We start from the raw sequence: 20,455 nt of genomic DNA on the forward strand, positions 1-20,455 counted from the left end.
TGCTTTTTGGGTTTATGTCGAACCTTTCTGGGTTTGATCTGTTTTATTCACAGACTTAGTTTTCTTTACTCTTCTGTGTTTAAACCAGTTCGTAACAGGCATAATTGCTTGAAGAGGGAACAGGGAAAGCTGTCAGACAAGGGGTCTCTGGGGAGGGGGAGAGGGGACAGTTATGTCTCTGCTCCAGCTGTGCTTTGTGGAATGACTGCAAGAGCTCAGCAGTAGTGAGTGGTGATAGTGCTTGGTTTTAACAGCTGGAAAGAAGATTGTGTCACATTCAAAATGTAGATCAGTAAGAAAAAGACCGTATTTCAGATTGATACAATTTACAGAAGCCCACCCGGATGTAGGAGCAAGAGGAATGGCTGTGGTGATGGCCCAGTAGCTGGGAGGTTGCTCAAGATTGAGCACTGCCCTGTGCTGTGCTCCTCTAAGCACCCTTGGAAACACCTGGAGTCTCCCTTGCACATCCAATCCTAGTAATCTCTGCTTCTCTCTAAAGAAGAACTGCAAGGGTAGAGAGATGATGTATTGGCACTCAGAAACTGTTACAAGAGGGACTAGGGATGCAGAGAACCACTAAGAGCTTGTCTATTACTGTGCACTCAGCCAAATCTGTTAAATTGTTCTTAATAGTAGTATCTATGACCCTTTCCTCAACTGAACATTAAACCAAAATAAAACCATCTAACTCAATTCTTCACCCCGGTTTAAGTAAGAAATAAAACCACCAGATGCTAATTTAACTTGTTTGATTTTAAATGTTTACTGTAGGGCTGAAAAATGAGATTGTTTGGACACCAGAAAACAGAGAGCACAGACGGAGTTTGTACCATTGCTCTCAAGATGCAACAATACATGCAGCAGTGGTGAGTCACAGCATACCAGGCTATTTCACAAGATGAAAACAAAGTTTGAAATTGGTTTTGGGCAGAAGCTTCCTATGACATTTGGTGGATCACTTTACATCAGAAAATGGTTGACCATGGGCAAGAAGGGATTACATGTTATCAAAAACGTCACACTTGGAGGGGCCCTCCTTGGGGAGTGCAGTCCCTCATCCTTCAGGAGCAATGGCTGCCATGACCACTTTCTAGAAGGCTTCCAGAGGTGTCTTCTGGACCCAAAGGGTAAAACGCCAGGAAGCCACTTCCCCTCGCCACAGGGGTGTGTGCAGGGATGAGCAGCCCACGGAACAGGCTGGAAGCACGGCTGTTTTGATCGCAGTGAAAGGAATGAGAGACTTGTCTTTACAAACAAGCTCTGGGCCTGCTGGTTGATGAAATTAGCACTGAGAGATAAAGGAAACAATGAGAAGGGTTCCACTGACTGATGAATGGAAAGGGATTTGTCTCTATAAACAAACTGTAGGTCTGCTGATAAATGAAATTGGATATTGAGAGATGAAAGAAACAATGGGAAAACCATAAAATTCAATAAGAACTAAAAATAAAGGGGGGGAGGTGTTATACTTTAGTAGGGAACCTTAGGTATTAGGTGTTCCAGGAAGTCTGTACCTCTCGAGTACCTCAGCCAATGGGGAAAGAGAGAGGGAAATGCGGCCGGGAAATTCGGATAAAAAGGAGGCTGTGCCCTCCAAAAATTTGAGAGATCCCAGGGGAATGCCCCATGGCCTCTCCTTTTATTCGAATAAAATAACGGGACTCCTCTGTCTCCTCTTTGGACATAAACTTCTGCTGTTGGTGGATTAATTTTCCTGACAGCAGGAACAAAATCACGTCAGTGCGGTGTATGTCACTACGCACCAGGGAGCGGCTCGGCCAGCGCTGCCCCCTCCATCCCACACTCATAGTGGCTGCAGTGTGTTTACTACCAGATGGGGCGACGCAGCTTCGGCGGCGGGGCAGAGGCAGGCGCCGTGCCTCTTCCCCTTCTTTCTCCCCCCTGCCCCCCTCCTTCCGCTCTGCCGCCTCGTCATTCCATACTTCTTTCCCTTTATAGGAAAAGTATGCGCAGGGTCGGGGGGGCTGCCCTGAGTCACCGCGGGCTGCGGTGCCCGCCCACGCCCAAGGGGCCGCGGCCGCCGCCGGGGCGGGGCGGGGTCAGAGCTGCCCGCCGGGGCCGCAGCGGCGGGGCCGAGCCGCCTGTCCCGGCCCGCAGCCCCTCGGCGGCAGCGCGGGGTTCGCCGCCATGACGGGCAGGTGAGGCCGGGCACAGGGAGCCGGGCGAGGGTCTGGGCCGTGCCAGCCTTCATCGCCCTGGGCAGGCCGTGACGTGTCGGGAACAGCTCCTTCTCGCCCTGGGTAACGCCATGGCGGGGCTGGTTGGAAGGGTCGGGGGAGGACGCTTTGCTGCTGTGGGACTCGGGCGGAGCGGGGCACGCTCCGGCCGGGGGTGCAAGCGCAGAGCTGCTCCGCTGTGCCTGAACCCTGCACGGGGACACAGCGGAGGGCAGACCAGAGGCGGAACTGGGCGGGAGCAGCTGTAGATGTGAGCAGCGCCTGCTTAGCAGCCGGGCTCTCTGTGGCCGCATGGCGTGACCCAGGCTGGCAGCCTGCGCCCGGTGTGCCCCGCACCGCTGCCCCGTCGGGCCCTTCTCACTGATCTACACGCAGCCCCTCTGCTCACAGATTCACTTTCCTCTTCTTCGAGCTGGCCTTGGAGTTAACAAGTTCCGGGAGCTGTTTAAATCTGGAGCTTGATTCTCCTCTCATGCTATCTGACAGTGGGGAACACTGTGAAGCAACTTAATTGAGAGTTGTAAATGAGAAGAGGAGCGAGGAAGGCATTTACTGGCTTTTTGCGAGGGTTTGCACAAGTGCTTTAATGTCACTTTTTTCTCCCATCTGTAAAATAAAACGCAGACGGTATAAAGCAGTTTGTAAAAATAAGCTTGCTTTTGTGAAATGTCTTGGAGATGAGAAGCGTGAAGAAGCAATACTACAATTAGCAAGGTGCCCTTTTTAGGATACTCATCCTCATGAATCCTATCTTACTATAGTTCTGAAGCATTGCTACTCATGATTAGGAATACTGAAATGGATCCAGAGCATTTTGTGTATAAGTATTCACTTTCCTTTTATGTCAAGTTTTGATGTTTGTATTATGCAGCTTTTTACGATTATTCAAAGGGGATCCTGATTAGTGAGTTGATGGGTGTGAGAACCTGCTGAATAATTGTGAATGCTCATCTATGATTTGGGAATGTGTTATTTTTGGTCTCTGTGATGACAAATTGATGTTTGTGGGTGATTGTACATGCTCTTCTGGGTTTTGCCTCATGTCTTTAATGGTCCCTTTTAAATTTTTTTGACATGTGAAACAGGTGTGTATTTACAAGTTTACATTCATTTTCTTACAGCTAGTGGAAGACTCAGGAGCCTTAAATGTTCACAGGTTATGGGTACCCATCCAGCTCTTAAATGGAGACAAGATGGGGAGGACTTGGCAAGAATTGTGGCTGTATGAACCCAGCTGATTTATTTTTACAGAACTGTGGCATGATACTGTTTAGAATGACAAGCTTGGGTGAAATCACTCAGGAGGACAGTGGGAAGTGCTGGTGCACAGTAATCCTTGTCTTCTCTCCATGCTTCCACTGAAACTTGCCTGTTAAAAGTGCAACACTATTCAGTGAGAAGCTTGGATGTGAAGTGTGAGCCTGGGAGGGGGGGGGAGGTTCCAAGGTAGCTGAGACACTGCAAAGTGTGTATGACTTCTGTCTCCTTTTCCTTGGGTTTACTTCAGAGGGTTGTTAAAATGAGCAGGCCTTGGCTTTAGCTTGTGAAAAGTGAACACGGGTATTATTTAATGTTTTCAGAAATGTTTGTCCTGGGAAGTTTGTCAGCTATGAACATTTCTAAAGTTATGTCTGCTGTCATTCCCAGGACAGGACAATTAACTGTTCCATCCGAGTTGTTTGTCACAGCTGTAACTCAGCTGTTTCCTTGTTAATAGTATCGTCCATTCAGGGTAGTAGTTTCCCAGCAAAGCTTTACAGCATCTGTGAAACACTGCACTGCTCAGCACCTTGCCTGGCCAATGCCATTGACTAGCACTGTGTTCAGTGTTGTTTTTCAGGCTGGGACAGACTCGTACAGCATTGGAAAGAATTCAGCATTGAGAATGTTCTTCCTTAGATCCAGCTACAGGTCACTCTGCTGAGTGGTACCCAGATGTTGTTCCATGTTTGTTATGCTTCAAGTCTGCTGACATTATGTGGTCAGTTGTTCTCCGGCTTTTGAGACTTGGGATTTTCAGGGCTCTGGGAGGAGATGAACTGCTTCACAGCTGGAGCATCCCCACAATATCCATCAGTGGGAACCTTCCCGAGCCAGGAACAGGACATAAACATGCCTTTGGTCTTGAAACTGTTAACACAGAGAATGACTGTGTTGTTTTACAGTGTGCTAAAGTGAGGAGATTGGAAAACATGAGGTGCTGAAACAGTATTCTTTTTCACTTCACCTTTCTTGTAAAGTAGAAATACGGAAAGACTCTCTTCTAGGTACTGTGATTACCGATGCATTATTACTATTAAAATACATTAAAAATAACTCAATTTTCATCATGTTCTGTCTCATTTGGCTGCAGAGGGCATCTCCTGAATTTAAAAAACTGCAGTGATTTGATTTATTGACTTTTAGCATTAGGGATAAATATAACTCCAGGAAAAAGAAGTGCACATCTTTCTTTTTGTGTACTCATAGAAAAAAATTACTAAAATTAGGTGACTATTTAGCAAATGAAATGCAAATCTTACACGTATCACTAGTTATATTTTTACAGTGTGAGGATTGTGTTTTGTTAGAGAAAACTGATAACTAGATAATTGGATTTTAGAAATAGTATTTGTGCCTGCCAGGTCTGGGCTGGGCTATTGGGGAAATAAAGGAGGAGAACCACTTCCCTGACCTGCTGGTCACACTCTTTAGTTTTATGAGGTTACATGTTGTTTTAACGACATTTAAAAACAAATTGTGTATAAGAGATAGTGTGTTAGATGTAAAACTGGTATGTTTCTCAGCAGTCTTTCTGTATTTTTCAGTGTTGATAAATACAGTTGATGTAATTTTTGGAGCATTTAGGAGTTAACTATGGTACTTCTTACCAATAAATAAGGGAAGAGTGCTTCTAGAATTGTATTTGATGTATTTAGTCCATCTGTTCATTTTAACTTTTGCCTTTTTGACAATTGTTGGAGTTTGGGGTGGGGTTGATTATTTTTGTTTGGTTGGCTGGGTTTTGTGGTTTTATTTTTCTTTGTCTTTGTGATGGGCTTATTCCTAAGAAAGAGGATCTGTGAATGACCAGTGAACAAAATGTTGTCAAATGCCCAAAGTAGAAACTAAACAAGAATGGAAGAGAGTTTCCTTTAAGACTTTGCTGCTGTGGTGTTGATTACAAAACCCAAAGGTAAAAAATGCCTGGACTGTTCTGTGTTGCCTTTAGAAATTAATCTAATACAAAGCCCAAGAAAAAAATATTTCCCAGGTGCATGTTTCAGAGCATAATTATTTTTGTAAGACATTTTTGTTATCACTATACTTGGTCAAATTGGGATCTGGATACGCCTATGTACTTCCTGTAGTCAACAAAAGAAGAGCAGCTGCATTTACAGATACGCTTACTGACTGTTCCTAATCCAGTGGAGGTAAGAAATAACAGTATATTATTTTCAATTAGCCTAGCTGGTTAGATGCTTTTTTAATTCAGTAGAGAGCTGCTGCTGCTGTGCATGAAGCAGTTGCAAGTAAAATGGTTTGAAGAAGGAGGGAGTATAAAGGACAACATTGCAAAAGGTTCTTGGCGCTGAGTAGAAAGTACCTGTATCAAATAAAGAGATATCTTGTCTCTCTGAGTTAGAAGCATCCATTTCTGCTCTTCTGGATTGAAAATGTGGTTTTTAATATTAATCTTTCGATCTAAATCCACTCTCTGTGGCTCTCTAGGTAGAAAGGTCCTTAGTCTGTTCTGGGGCCGTAGAGGTGCTTCTCTGAGGAAGAACCTGAAAATGCCTGAAAGAAGTCTGGCTGCTTTCTTCTCTGCTTTGGCCCAGAAAGTAACCACCTGTAAGATTTTGACATCAACCCTGTCTCCTAAAAGCAATCTATCAAGAGGGAAAGAAAAAAACCCCATGCATTTTCACTCTTCATGTGTAAGGTGGCAAGAGAGGAATGAGTGAGTGAGCTTGTGTTGAGGGATGGAAAGACAGGATGTTTGCTGTTGTGATCTTGTTTTTTTCTTTAATTCCCTCATCTTCCCTTTTGAAGAAGATGGTCATAGTTTCCATGGAAGAGTGATTATTTGAAAACCAACAAAATCATGTCATATGAGTCAGGTAAAAGCTTAAGTGTTTGAGAAAGGAGGGGTTTTGTCAGATTGCTTAAGGATAAGGGCGATTAATGTTTTGGTGATTTAATATTTTGCTTTGTGCTAGAAGTAAAAAGGTGATTTAATCTTACATTTAAAAAATGGTTTATTGCTCTAAAATTTCAAAGGTCAGCAGAGACACCCAGTATGGAGGACATTTTTCTTTATTCCATCTATATTATAAAATAGAAATGGATAAACCACACTTACAGTCTGAAAGAAATTATAGCGGCAGATTGCTGTCAGGTCAGGAGCTGAAACTCCCAAGGAAATGTGAGGTGCATTGTAGATTTTAAGGTTGCTGATTTGTGGTTTTGAAAGTTTATTGTTCTTTATTCATGCCTGTTCTGCTGGGCCTCAGTAAAGTCTTCTGTTTAAGAGTCAGAAGAGATTCCTGCTGGTTAATACTCATTTAGAACTCATGAAGTCATCAGTCTTCTCATTTTTTTTCCTCTGTAGCTTGCCAAGCTGTATTTCATGCTCATGCTACAAAAATCCTCTCTTTTTTTTTCTTCCCTTTTTTTTTTTTTCCTTTTTCAGTTTACTGAAAAGTAATTTGTTGGTAATGACTCTTATGTTATTTTTCATGGTAATGCTTGAAGGCCAGAGAGCTCTGGAGACTGGAATGCCAAGTATGTTCTTTCTCCCTGCTTCCTCTCTGCTGCCTGCCGGTGCTGCCAGCTGCAGTGAATCCAGAGAGCAGAAGTCTTCGCAACTTTGTTTCTTGTAATATGCTTTGTCCAAATGGAAGAAACAGCTCTGTTGTTTACAGTATCCTTAGGACACGGTGTGTGTCTTGGTTTGAAAGGCAGATGTCTGCCAAGGAAGGCAGGAGCCTCCCTCGAAATGGAAAATGTAACTCCCTTCCCTCCAAATTATTACAATTTTGAAATTAAGGAGCTTTATAGGCAAAGATATGAGGAACAGGAATAACAGTTCTTTACTATTATATATCTCTATGTGTATAACCAGTCAAACAAACAGCAATAACTATGGCAGTAACAGCAAACAATCACAAACCCAGTCCCAGCCTTCTCGGCTGTCAGGCCCTTTCCCCTCGGGTGCAGTTGCGCTCGCAGCCGGCAGGGGCGCTGGCGGCTCCCGGTGAGCAGGGCAGGTGCGATGGTTCCCCCGCGGCTGCAGGGGGCGCTCCGGAGCGAGCTCGGGGAGCACGCGGCACCGGTGCCCTGGGATCCCGGGGAGAGATGGAACAAAAACCCCCTGGGCAGCCAATCCCGGTGTCCAGCTGGACCCTCGGGAACAGCAGGCTGGAACGGCAGGGATGAGCACAAATCCCGGGTTTCAGACGAGATGTATCGAACTCCGGAGCTGCGGTGGGAGCCCCCGGAGTTCTGGGCAGGCAGGGCAAGCGGGGCTACAGAGCAGCGAAGGCTGGAAGCAACAGTGGGGGCAGGGCGGCCACAGCCCGGCCTCCAGCAGGACAGGGAAGAGGCAGGCTTGGGAATCCTGGGGCTTTTTCTCTGAGGCACCAGAGCGGATGGTGAAAAAGTCCCTCTTTTATTGAGGTGGGTGTTAGGGTCCCAGTGTAACAGCCGCCCCCGCGAGCAAGCTCCACTCATGGTAGAAGGGAGGCAGCAGAAAGCAGAAACCTGCAATGGTGACGAACGCTCTCCACAACGACGGCAGCCCTCCTCTCCCTCCGAACGCTGAGAGAACAGCAGACCTAGGGGCTATACGCAACCCCCTTTTCCCAGTTCAAATCTCGCGGAGTCCCCTGCCCTACACAGAAAACTGCAGGTGAAAGAGAGTGGCCAGTTGGACCCCTCCCCCTCTGGCCAGGTCTTTTTTGTCTCTCTTAAGTACTCAGTAATTTGTCTCATGGCAACAGTATGGGGGAAATTCTTTAAAACAAAAGGAGAACTCCTAAAACCCCAACAGTGTGGTACAGCAGCTTGCAGGGAAGCACACGGAGCTACCAGGGTCAGAAACTGATCTGCAGCAAACAAGAGCTGTCAAGAGCTCTAGTAATCTGCTTTGCCTTTCTGCATTTCTCTGTGCGTTGATCAGAAAGTTTTCTTTAATTAAGTGGCTTAATTATGTGAGGACTCAGGATTTATTTTTTTACCTCACTTATACATTTATACAGATGCATTCTGCAAGGCTAGCGCAGAATGAAATGCTGATGTAGCCCCTAGTGCTGCATTAAATAGGTAATTACTAGTGGAATACAGGAAAGAGATTGTCAGATCTTTAAGAATATGGCAAAATGGCAGACAGGTTGTAAGAAACAGTGCTGGATTGGGGGTCTGTGCATCCTGCTTTAGCTCTTCTAGGATGTAAAGGGAACTCCCCAAAGGAAGGTGACTCACTGAGTATCGGTGCTGCTTGTGTTGCTCCAGTTGTGTCCCTGCATTCCCCTGCAGAGCGGCCTTGGGTGCCATGGCTGGCCTGAGGCTCCGTGGGCTGGCAGCCTCCAAGCTTTATCAGCGCCGGCAGGATCGGCTGAGCGGCACAGGGTCACTGCTGACTAACAGGACAGACATGGCAGCTGGGATTCATGGGTATGTCTCTGAGATGAAGGGAATGGCCTTGTTAAAGCATTTGCCAGGATTTGATAGATTTTCGGTTCTGGTGGTGGAGTGGTTTTATTTAAAGTGAGAATTGTTTGCACAGAGCCAGAGGGGATGAGGTCTGTTTTTTTTTTCATTTCCAAGTAGATTAAGAAGGAAGGGACTTTCCTGATGAGAAAGCTTTCAGTTTTTAACAATAACAGGAAAGCAACAATGGAGAACTTTTCCCATTTCGAGCTCTGTGTTAGACTGTTCAGAACCAGCATTAGTGCTTGTGTTGGTTTTGCATGGCCTGGTAGTGGGGGGGGCACAGAGGTGGCTTCTGTGAGAAGCTGCTGGAAGCTTCCACCATGTCTGGCAGAGCCAATCCCTGATGGCTCTGAAGATGGACATGGCACTGGCCAAAGCTGGGCCAATTGGAGATATTGGTAATGCCTCTGTGATAACAGATTTAAGAAGAAAATCAAAACAAAGGGCACACAGTTTTTTCTAGCCAGAAAAGAGGAGGAGGTGAGAACATGTGAGGAACAACAACATGGCAACACCAAGGTCAGTGGAGAAGGAGGGGGAGGAGGTGCTACAGGTGCTGGAGCTGAGGTTCCTCTGCAGGCCGTGGTGAAGCAGTTGTGTTTCCACAGGGGATGCAGAGATCCACCCGCAGCCCCTGGGGATCCATGGGGATGCAGAGATCCACCCACAGCCCCTGGGGATCCACGGGGATGCAGAGATCCACCCGCAGCCCCTGGGGATCCATGGGGATGCAGAGATCCACTTGCAGCCCCTGGGGATCCATGGGGATGCAGAGATCCACCCGCAGCCCCTGGGGGAGGTGTCCATGCCAGAGTGGGTGGATGCCTGGAGGAGGCTGTGATCCAGTGGGAGACCTGGCAGAGAGAGGTCCTTGCTTCCCAGCTGGGACAGCCTGTCCTTGGAGGACTGCACCCCGTGGAAGACAGACCCACGGCACAGCAGTTTTGGGAGGACTTGTGCCCGTGGGAGGGGCTCACGTGGCAGCAGGTTTGGCAGGACTGCTGCTCGTGGGAGTGGACCCACGCTGGAGAAGTTCATGGAGAATTGCCTCCCGTGGGAGGGACCCCACGGTGCAGCAGGGGAAGGACTCCTCTCCCGGAGCAGCGGAAGAAAACCTCAGGTGATGAGCTGACCAAACCCCTGTGCCCTGTCTCCCTGCGCCGCTGTCAGTGGGAAGGAGAGAGGGGTTGGGAGAAGAAAAGATGTTTCTAAGGGCTTATTTTACTTCTCATTATCTTTCTCCAACTCTGTTAGTAATAAACTCACTTTTTATCTCTGAGTTGAGCCTGTTTTTCCCTTGGAGTGTTTTCTCCCAGTCCTTATCTCAATTCATGAACCCTTTGTTTAATTTTTTCTTTTTCCTCTCCTTTTCCCAGCTGTGGCAGGGGAGGGCGAGTGAGTGGCTGTCGAGGGTGCCTGGTGTTTGGCCAGTGTCAAACCATGACAGTGCTAGTGGTGTTATTGGTGAAATGTTTGAGCACTGTAGGAGTAAAAAATTGTGAAATGCAGTAATTTTTAAAAATGCTGATAAAATTCTATCATTTCTTGGGTTTTAGGGTTCAGTAGTCAATCTTTACCTATACTGTTAGTAGCAAGCTTGTTGATTTTAGTTTTTGTAAATAACTCCAATCCAGCAGAAACTAAAGCTTTCAAGTTAGCTGCTTCATGAGAACATGCAAACCAGAGATTCTTGAATCTGTCCAGACAATTCCATTGCTTGATATGATCATTACTTTTCCCATGTTTCACATTAAAATTTTACTTTTGAATTTTCATTAGTTAATTTTGTGCAGGAGGTAAATTAACAAGAGTTAAATAAAACTTAGTTTCTTGCATTTTGGGAGAACTGTGAGCTGCAGCAGCAATATTGGATCTGAAGTCTGTGTCACTGGAGAGAGCAGTGAGCATGCAGGAGAGATTTTCTTCTTCTAGCAGCTAGGAGTTCTGAATTTCAGACTTTTCTTAGCAGGAAGTAGGCCTGATGCTTACCTGGAACTGAGGAATTAGTTTGGCCTTTCAATATGAACTGTGCATCCCTTGCTAAAACCCTCCTTTCCCTGCTCTTTTCCTTTTAGGTAATAGCTCTTAGTTAGTTGGTAAATTTTCTATTTTTCCTGCACAAAGCTGTGGGTGTGAATGTATGAGAATTTAATGAGGAGGGGGACTAACAAGGTAGTGAAGGATGTGGTGATGCCGTCGAGTGGAGACAATGCTATTCAGGAGTATTGAGAAGCATGGAAGGGACCTGTGAGGGGAAAGAAAAGTACTGAAAAAGCAGATGTACAGCTAAATTGAGTACATTTTTCACATCATAGTTCCTGAAGCAAAGTAAACATAGAGCAAATATATTTTGGTTTTACTGAACAGGTGCCAGTGCTGAAAATTTTAATCCCTTTGAGAAGTTTCTCTCCTGAATTATTATATTTTATCCATGGGTTTTGAGCTAGTGATAATTTTTGCTTCTCCTTTCTGATAGGCCCTGATAGGAGATGTCCTTTCTCCAGGCAAAGGAGAGTAATCCAACAGTAGTGCTGCTGCTAGTTGGTGATAATTGATGAATACATGTGGGGAATGATTTGTGTTACCAGTGCTGGTAAACAAACATCACATTTAAACTCCTCTGAGATAATGAAAGTGGAGAAGAGAAAGAGTAAGTGTGCGTAAGGAGTTATTTGTCAAATAGATATTCTGGGTGAAGTGGTACATGCTTGATAATAAAAGGGTGGTTTTCCTGTGTAAGAGGTATAATTTGTTTAATTTCTTTGTTTCTTTTGTTTAATTTCTGTACCTTTCTTTATGTTGTTGATGTTTGCCTGTGCTGAGTGAACACTGCTAACTGTGTGTCTTTTTAAGTAATTGGTCATGATTTACTGGCAGTAAGTATTGCTTGGTGTTGAGAGGGACTCCCAGGTACCCATGGCATAGATTTTTTTTCTGTGTGAATACCAAGAGACTTTCACTGCTGCTGGTCTCAAAGGTCTGCCTGATTGCAGCTTCCTGCAGGTCAACCATACAGACGTTGTACTCTGGTCTCAGCTGCAATATCTGCAATTTTTTTTTCACACCTCCCCCCCTCCCCCCAGTCTCTGCTTAATCGCAAATTGCTGTTGCTGGTAGGCCCAAGGAGAGATTGGTTTTTTTCCATATTGTGACCATAAGTTGCATTTGTATGTTCTTCTTAATTTTGGTTGTCCCTGTATTCTAAATAAGAAATAAAAATGTTTATTTCACTGAGAGTTTGGGGGGCTACATGATCAAGGAAAATATACTGAGAGAAACACTATTAATTTCTTATTTAGTCAGTGAAAAAATATTTAGAAGGAACTGAAAATTCAATACAAGCAGAAGGAGAAATGCTGAAAATGTTAAGCTATGCGCATAGTTTAACAAATGCACAACAAATCATACATTAAACAAATGGGAATTACTTTTTTCAAACACTTTATGACAAGTTTAATAATAACACTAAAGAAGTTAATTCAGTTTGGGAAAGTTGTCCTGATAAGACAATTGCAGCAAAGAGATTTTGAAATGATAAGGGTAGTTGAGGGCTGGTTTTCAGTACTAGTTCGTGAACTGACATCCTTCCTCTTTCTTTTGTCTTTGCATAAATCTTTATCTGTGAAATTAATCATAAAGTCTGGTATTGTCCCAGCAGATTTCATTTGTGACTTTGTCAACATTGAGGACTTAAAGCCACTAATTCTCAGCTGTGCTATGGGGGTGGGAACCAGCCCCTCTCCTGGAGTGCTGTGATTTTTATCTTGGCTGCTGACATCTGTGACACACACAAGTGGTGATAGCTCTTTCAGTTTTGACTTTGTCCTATCTGTGTGTGCATACATACTAGACATGTGATCATATTGTGATGTTTTCTGTATACACTTGCTCCTACTGGTAGACCAGAATGAGCAGAGAATACATTTTTAGGGTTCTCCAGCATAGGTTTTGCTGTCTGCTGAGGTTTGGATAATGCCCTGAGTTCTTGTATCTCAAAGTATTGTCTTGCTTTCTTTTTGTAGTATCTGCAAGGTTGTTGGTCACTATTAAAACAAATCTTCGTTCAGCATTGTTATGAAGGAGAACTCTATTTGACACTAAAACCAAAAAGCTTTCAAAACCAATTAAAGAAAACTTTTTTTTTTTAACTGGGCTTTTCTGACAGAAGCACTCCACCCTCCTGCAGTTCCTTTCCTTCTCAGGCAAAATCTGAGATTGTTCATCTGTTCTCCTGATTGTCCAGTTGTCTGGTTCATTTTGTCTTGCAGCCACATTTAAGATAATTAAATCTGCAAATGTGATGGTGACGGCTGGAGCTCCTCTTCTAATCTCTTAGCAGGGGAATTATTAAATTGCTTCTTTTTCCTTAATCTGTCACCAGTGGTAGATCTCTGGGAACAAGGGTCTTAAAAAAGAGGTAGTGATAGAAGAAGGTAAAATGCTTTCAAATATTTCTATAGCACCTGTACATGTGGCACAGAATGAGTCTCCTAGATAATGTCCACTTCTTTTGAAGAAGGAATTTTTGTTTCTCTCTTTTTTGTTTCTTTTTTTTTTTTCCCATTTGAAAGCAATGGTGGTACTCTATAGTAAATACTTCTCAGAAGTCAAAGCATGAGAAACCTAGTTATAATGGTAAAAACATAATTTCTGTAAATTAGGTACTTTGTCAAAGATAATTTGTTAAAAATACAGCACATAATGATGAAAGATTGGGAAAAGCGTTGTTTGAATGCTGGTATTTTTTGGGTTTGTGCAGGACAGGATAACTTCAGGATGTTGATCTCATTGTGTTTTAATAGCCTTTCCTGTCTTTGTGTCACCAGTTTATTGTTAAAACAATATGTATTTTACTGAATAGCAAAAAAACAATGAGCAAACAGAATAGAAGAAGCACTTGATATTGGGGACTGTCCTTTGTGGGAAAGATTAAGGTGTAAATATATGATGAGTGGCACAGCAAGTCAAACTTTTGTGGTCACTCCTGGTACCACTATCAAAAGGACGGTTATAGTGTTACTCTTCCTCTCCCCATGCTGCTGGGAGAAGTGCTTTTGCAGCAGTGTAGTAAACTGAATGATAAAATTGCTCTGAATTGGCACAGTGCTCCCTCTTCCTTCCAGCTTTGGTTAATTTTAACCTTGAGCTAGTTGAAAAAATGCTTGGTTTTGTATAAACAAGAGGGCACACACGGGTGTGTACTTGGGGGAAATTAAGAAATTGGCAAATGTTAAAGTAAAACCTTTGAATAAATGCAAAGTCATATCTTTAGGGCAAGGCTGAAGTGGCAAATTGTAGCTTGAGTACAAAACAATAAAATGTCTTCAATGAAAATGGATGCAGAGTTATAAATAGAAAAAGAGCAGGGATGCAAAACTCTTGCTGTGATTGTCCAAGAGCCACAGTTGCTGGTTTGCATTACAGGAGGTACATTGGTCAGGAGCTGATGAGGTTCAGTTGACTCCTGGTAGTCTGGCTCTTCCCAAAAGTTTCAGTTGGATTTTAGCTGAGGCAGAGAACTGAGTCATTTTTTGTACTGGTTCTTTCATTTATATTTTCCTGGACTAATAGTTTCTATCATCTGCATAATAAGTCACACTCATTAGCTCATTTGCATGGACAGCTCAGACTTTATCATGCTAATCTTTCTTACGCCTTTGAGGAAATCTTAGCAGCGGCAGCATCACAAGGAAGTCCCTGTGTCGTCATAGTTTTTCTTGCCAGGGCAGCCATGGGACTTGTGTGGGAGTCTCTCCCAGGACAAGTGTATTCCATAGTGTCTGGTGTGAAGTGTCATGGCTGCACTGCGTTTCATGCGGTAACGTGGCTGTGAAGGTTGCAGGCTTTATTTGTTGCAAAATGCTGTTGTGGAGGTGGCCACTCTGGTCCAGCAGAGTTCACACTGCATGTTGGCATTGGCACTGGCGGGTCCCTTTGGAGAAAGAAAAAAGAAGGAAAATTAGGATTTTTTAAAATGTTGATTTCATATTTATGAAGAAAAAAACCCAACAAGCACAACATGAGATGGTGCTTTGTTGTTAGTGTCTAGCATGTAATACTTGCTGGTTTGCCTGGTTTTCTTCCCAGAGGAGATTTTTCACCATGATGTCAGTTTTTATTAATTTGGGCTGTTGGCTAGCTCAAGTCTTGGAATTTACTGAATGAACTGAATTTTTCAACAGAGAAAAAGTACTTGAAGGGAAGATTATATTTTCAAGTCCTGGTACAGATTTGTGTGGTGCAGCTGAAAGAGTGGTGACTGAAAACTAAGCCGATTAGGCGTTGGCTTTGCTGCAAATACTGATGTTTCTGTACTGACCTATTCCCTTGGTACTGTGTCAGGATAAAAAATGTTTCTTTAACTTATGATCTCTAGTTTATGAAATTGCAGGATTTCCTCTTGTCTGTAATTACAGTCCATGTCTGTTTTTTTACAACTCCTTTGTACTGCAATAAGGAAACAAGTTGCAACAAATTTTTGCTAAATTAGTACTCCATTCTTGAAACTATTATGATCTCTCTTGGGTTTTGCCTCCTTTGGAATTGCAGCAGTAGAAAGAAAGTCTGTTTTTATTGAGGGGTCACGCCAGGTTACAGCCTGGGATATTAGTGCAGGCTGCAGAGGGGAGACACTTGGCTCAGCTCAGCCAGCTGGAACGCGGGGTTGGTTGTGTTGCGAAGTGGTGGTGCAATGTTTTATTGTATTTTTGTATGTTCTTTGTACCCCAATAGTTCATCCCTGTCTCCCCCATTTCCACTCCCAGTTGAGTTGCCGCAGATCCAAGCCACTCCCCCGGTGCTCCCAATATGGTTGTCCCGTCCCTTTGTTCTGGCACCTTCCCTGCCAATCACCCAAACCCCTCCTGGAGTTCTGGATTGTTCTGTGCCCATCACCCGAGCCCCCCTAATTACCCTTATTTGGTCCCCGTCAATCCCCCAAGACCCTGCCCCCTCGGATACCTCCCCTCTTGGAAATCCCGCAAACCTCGACACCCCATTGGGGCATGTGACCCCTCTCCCTCCTCCCACCAGGACCATTGGACCAGATGTGAGAAGCTCCAGCGTCCCTCCCTCGTGATCCACCTATTGGTCCCTAAGGAGGGTTACTCCCCTTGTTCAACCCCCCTTTATAAGGCGTAGCAGCACTGTAGCTGTTCGTTCACGGTGGGCTCTCTTTGATAAACTTGGTTTATATCCAGTGGCAAGCCTCCCTGCTACTTTTTATCTTTCCGTTCGTCGAGGGCTGCTGACTGCTACAGTGCCTGGAGCCTTTGCTCCCCAGGGTAGAGCAGAGGCTTCAGAGGAGCAGCTTTAAAGCTCTGCCCCTCCGGCTGCTCCCCACTCCTGCCGCACACCGCTGGAGCCAGCCTGGGCAGTGGTCAGCGGCGGTCAGTGCGACATTGCCTCACGAGTGTGAGACTGCTCCCTGCTCATTCTAGTTGTGCTCAGGACATGAAGCCCTGGAATACAGACAGTGGCCTGTTTTTGAGGGGGATGTCTCTGACCGGAGGAAAGAGAATCTTCTGCTCCTGGAAAAGCTTATTGAATTACTGTTCTCCGTGAAGAGGTGGGGAAAGTAGCATGTTGGGTTGTTGAGTAACACTAACAATGGAAATTCAGTTCAGAGTAATTTTGAATCTGAAAAGAAAGAAAAAAGACCTTGTAAACCCAGCTTCATTTTATGCATACATCACATACCTCAGGAAAAGTACTATACAAATAGTTTGGAGATTTTTTAAACATGGTGGCAATTTTTTATACTTCCACCTATAAAACTGCGATCTTTCCAATCATAGAATTCAAAAGATGCCCAGAAGGCATAAAACAGTTTTTCTATATCTAAAAGTGTAATAATATCAAGGTTTTACGCTATTGGACAGTCTGATGGTTAAAAGAAAGATCACATTGCAACAAGAAGCTGAGATGTGCCTTATAATTTTTCCCTCCCAGTTTGCACATGTGATATACAATTTTAAAATTGCATTAACTTAGCTTGCATGATGGCAAGCGTATAAATTTTGTAAAAGAGGTTAGGGTGATTCCATATTTTAGGGTAGATAGAGGAGATGTTCTTTACGTGATTTGTAAGTGTGGCTTGGGGGGGTTTTAGCCTCACTTTCTGAGGAAATGAAGCTGAGGTATTGGCCAAGCCCACCAGAGGGGCTTTTCCCTGCCCAAAGCTTTGTAACATTTTGACAGTTTTCAACAAATTTGTTAGGAGGACAGGGGCCTGTAGAGAGGGAAATGCATTGTTACTGCTGACAGTGAAGGGGAGAGTGCAGTGGGATACCAGTGCTTATTACACATCAGAAAATCCACAGGGGTGCACGTCCTGAGACCAGAAGGCTGGAGAAGTCAGGGTCTTTGGGTTTGCTGCTCTCCAAACGACTGGTTTGTGAAAAATTGTGGATATTTGCTATGAGCCATTAGCAGGATGATGTAATGGGGTGAAATAATGGTGAAGTAGCCAAAGGTGTGCAATCGGTAAGTCTGCTACATGACCTCATCTGCCACATATGAGTTGTCAGAACCTTATTTCTAACCAATGTCAGTGACTCATTGATCTTTTCTGTTTCATGTAAAAGGGAGTTTAAAGCAGCGGGAATGTTGAGCTCATAAGTGTTCTTACTCTTGTCTTTATTCCAGTAATATGTCTGATGCTCTGGCAAATGCGGTGTGTGAGCGCTGCCAGACTCGGTTCGATCCTGCAGAGAGGATTGTGAACAGCAATGGGGAGCTCTATCATGAGAACTGCTTTGTCTGTGCTCAGTGCTTTCGGCAGTTCCCAGAGGGACTCTTTTATGAGGTGAGTTCTCAGACTGGGTGGAAGAGGTATAGCTCTGGTAAAGTGCAAGGAATTAAGTGAAGATTCTGGCAGAAATATGAATTCTCATCTTTTTTGCCTGTTTAATTTCTTAGCCGTAAATGTTTGTTGGCATTTTTTTTGAGGAGCTTCCAACTTAATTTCCCTTTTTTTCTTCTCATGTATTCCTTCAGTAACAGCAAAAGCTGCTCTTTGGGTAAGAGGCATTTCAAAAAGAAAATTAAAAGTGTTTTGTTAATCATCACAGAATCACAAAATGGTTTGGGTTGGAAGGGACTTTACAGATCATCACATTCCAAACCCTGCCGTGGGCAGGGCTACTTTCCACTGGACCAGGCTGCTCAAAGCACTGTCCAACCTGGCCTTAATATTTCATTAGACATAAGTGAATTTTTGTTTTTATTTTTAGACATATTGTACCAAACTGTTCCGGTTGGGCAACTGAAATAAGTGAACCCGTTTAAAAGTTAGGTTGAATTTTTTTTACAGAATATGCACAAACACGTATTTTGAATAACACTATTTTAAACTTGCTGTATTTTATTTTGACATGAGTTTTTGCCTCATGTAGGAGTAGTAGTTCTGAACTAAACTAAAGCAAAAATGAAGTTAAAGGTAACTATAGGAAAAGGATTGGGGTATTCTTCAGGATTTTTACTGTCTTGTAGCAGCACTGCTATTAACTTAGCTGTGCAAATTCACCATGAGGCTGAAACCATATGTGGGTATTTCTTTAAGAAGAACCTTTAGGAGTTGAAAAACAGGTGTGTAGGGTGCTAGAACTGGTCAGCTTGACTGACCTTGACTAACTGGTCATATCAATGGAAAATCATGCTGAACATGATTTACATGTCAAGATGTAAAAGTAGTTTGGTTATTCATGAGGCCTCCTTCTCTCTTGTTCTGTTTGCAGTTTGAAGGTAGGAAGTACTGTGAGCATGACTTCCAGATGCTGTTTGCTCCTTGCTGCGGGGAATGTGGTAAGATGTGCAAATAACAACACAAGGGGGTAACAACTACAGGGCTGTGCAAAATTGGCAGCATTGCTGTGACATCCAGCCTTGGGCTGGAATTGTTAGGGTCATTTTAAGGAGCCAGGAGCTCTGGATGGGTACAAAGCATGATACCAGCAGTGATTTGGGGTTATCCGGGTTGTGGGAATAATTGGGGTTTTTCCAAAGTTAGACTGTGATAGTACTTGTGGAACTAAAGTGGAAGGACTGTGAAGGACAGTAGATTTTGATAAGACTATTTTCTGCATGCATCTCATGCTTTTCTTTTGTAGGTGAGTTCATTATTGGGCGTGTTATCAAGGCAATGAACAACAACTGGCACCCAGAATGTTTCCGCTGTGAGCTCTGCGATGTAACCCTTGCTGACCTGGGTTTTGTGAAGAATGCTGGCAGGTAAGATGGAGCAGGAGGTCGGAAAGTTTTATCCTTGTGTTATTGATACAGCAGTGAGATGCTGAGGGTGGTCAGTTAGTTTTACACTGAGAAGGAAAGCTTGAAAAGGTACAGAAGAAACTTTAAGGAGTAACCTGTTAGGTGGGAAGTTCTTCATCCAATGGAACATTTAGTGGCTAGTGGATGGGTTCTGGAAAAGAAAGGGATTTCAGGCAGAAGACAGAGATTTCAGGGATTTCAAGGCAGAAGGCTGCATAGTAAGTGAGAAAAAGGGATTACATGATCTCAGGCAGGCTGTTTATCAAGTAAACTGCTGAGCAGGAAATCAAGACGTAGCAAAAGGCCAAAAGAATAGCACAATGATTGCAGCAAAGTCTTTTCAGCCTGTGATTCCACTTGTCTTCAGAAATCATTCATTTTAAATGCAGAAATATTAAAATGAATCCTAGATGTTGATTAATGCATTTAATTCAGAATTAAGAAATAAAAACACAAAAGGGAGTTTATACAAAAACATACCATTATAAGAAAATAAAACAATCCAGCAGTTAGCAGACAGTGTTGCACAATTCAGAGTGAATTTTAGGCTTTCATGTTACGAGCAAAGTCTAGTAGTTTCCTAGAGTTTATATTTTCACTAACTAAATGGTGAAGGAAGGAAGAAAAGGTCATATACTTGTACCTGTCCAGCAGAGAGTCCTCTCAGCTCCCTCTTCTTTTTCATACTGCATGCAACTTCTGTGCCTTAGTCTTTTGAGCTGGGCATAACTGATTTTCTTTTGGCGCCTAAGCTTGCTAGAAGGGGCTGTTGGAATAGCTTAAGGTGTTTGGGGAAAGCAGTCAGGATAAAAGCAGTTCAAGCAAGACAAGGTATGTTTGATTTTGTAATTTGTGGACCAAATCTAAAATGGTAAGGAACTTGCTCCCAAAAGCATAGCAGAGAGAGAGGTGTGTGTATCTACATAAGAATATATTTCACCTGTCACATGATTTCCTATAACATTTATCTCCATAACATTGAAGCAGTCTTCTAGTAAATATTGTTGGAAACTCTTGAGTTCTTTTTTGCCCTTTTCATTGTACCTGGTCTACCCTAGTCTGCCTGTCACTTCCAGGCATATTCCGCTGGATGCAATTTGTCTCAGTAAGAATCAAGATAATCCCTACTTTATCTATAGTGAAGGAATAGTCCTGCTAGATAAGTCACAAAAAAGAACTGTAAACCATCTTAAAGCTTGGAATCTTTTCCATCTTAATTCCAGTCCAGGCTGGGTTCATTGCATCATTCTGGTCTTTTTTTTTTTTTCTTGTCACCATTTGGTACCAATTTT

At 43.6% G+C, this 20,455-nt stretch overlaps 1 protein-coding gene across 3 annotated transcripts in view; it reads left to right on the forward strand.

Annotated features, from left to right (window-relative positions):
- The first annotated feature begins 2,047 nt into the window (after positions 1–2,047).
- LIMS2 (LIM zinc finger domain containing 2) overlaps positions 2,048–20,455 on the forward strand; it is a 34,092-nt gene continuing 15,684 nt past the window's right edge. Inside the window, exons 1-4 of one of the 3 annotated variants that reach the window (XM_069024680.1) lie at positions 2,048–2,162; positions 17,541–17,700; positions 18,632–18,698; positions 19,004–19,124. In XM_069024680.1, the coding sequence (XP_068880781.1) occupies positions 2,152–2,162; positions 17,541–17,700; positions 18,632–18,698; positions 19,004–19,124 (359 nt within the window). In that variant the 5' untranslated portion in view covers positions 2,048–2,151. Of the gene's footprint in view, positions 2,163–2,186; positions 2,265–16,124; positions 16,462–17,540; positions 17,701–18,631; positions 18,699–19,003; positions 19,125–20,455 lie in introns of those variants that run through there. The other 2 variants (XM_069024682.1, XM_069024681.1) reach the window with 2 other exon arrangements.

The sequence above is a fragment of the Aphelocoma coerulescens genome, chromosome 9, assembly GCF_041296385.1.
Source record: "Aphelocoma coerulescens isolate FSJ_1873_10779 chromosome 9, UR_Acoe_1.0, whole genome shotgun sequence".
NCBI classification, from domain to species: Eukaryota; Metazoa; Chordata; class Aves; order Passeriformes; family Corvidae; genus Aphelocoma; species Aphelocoma coerulescens.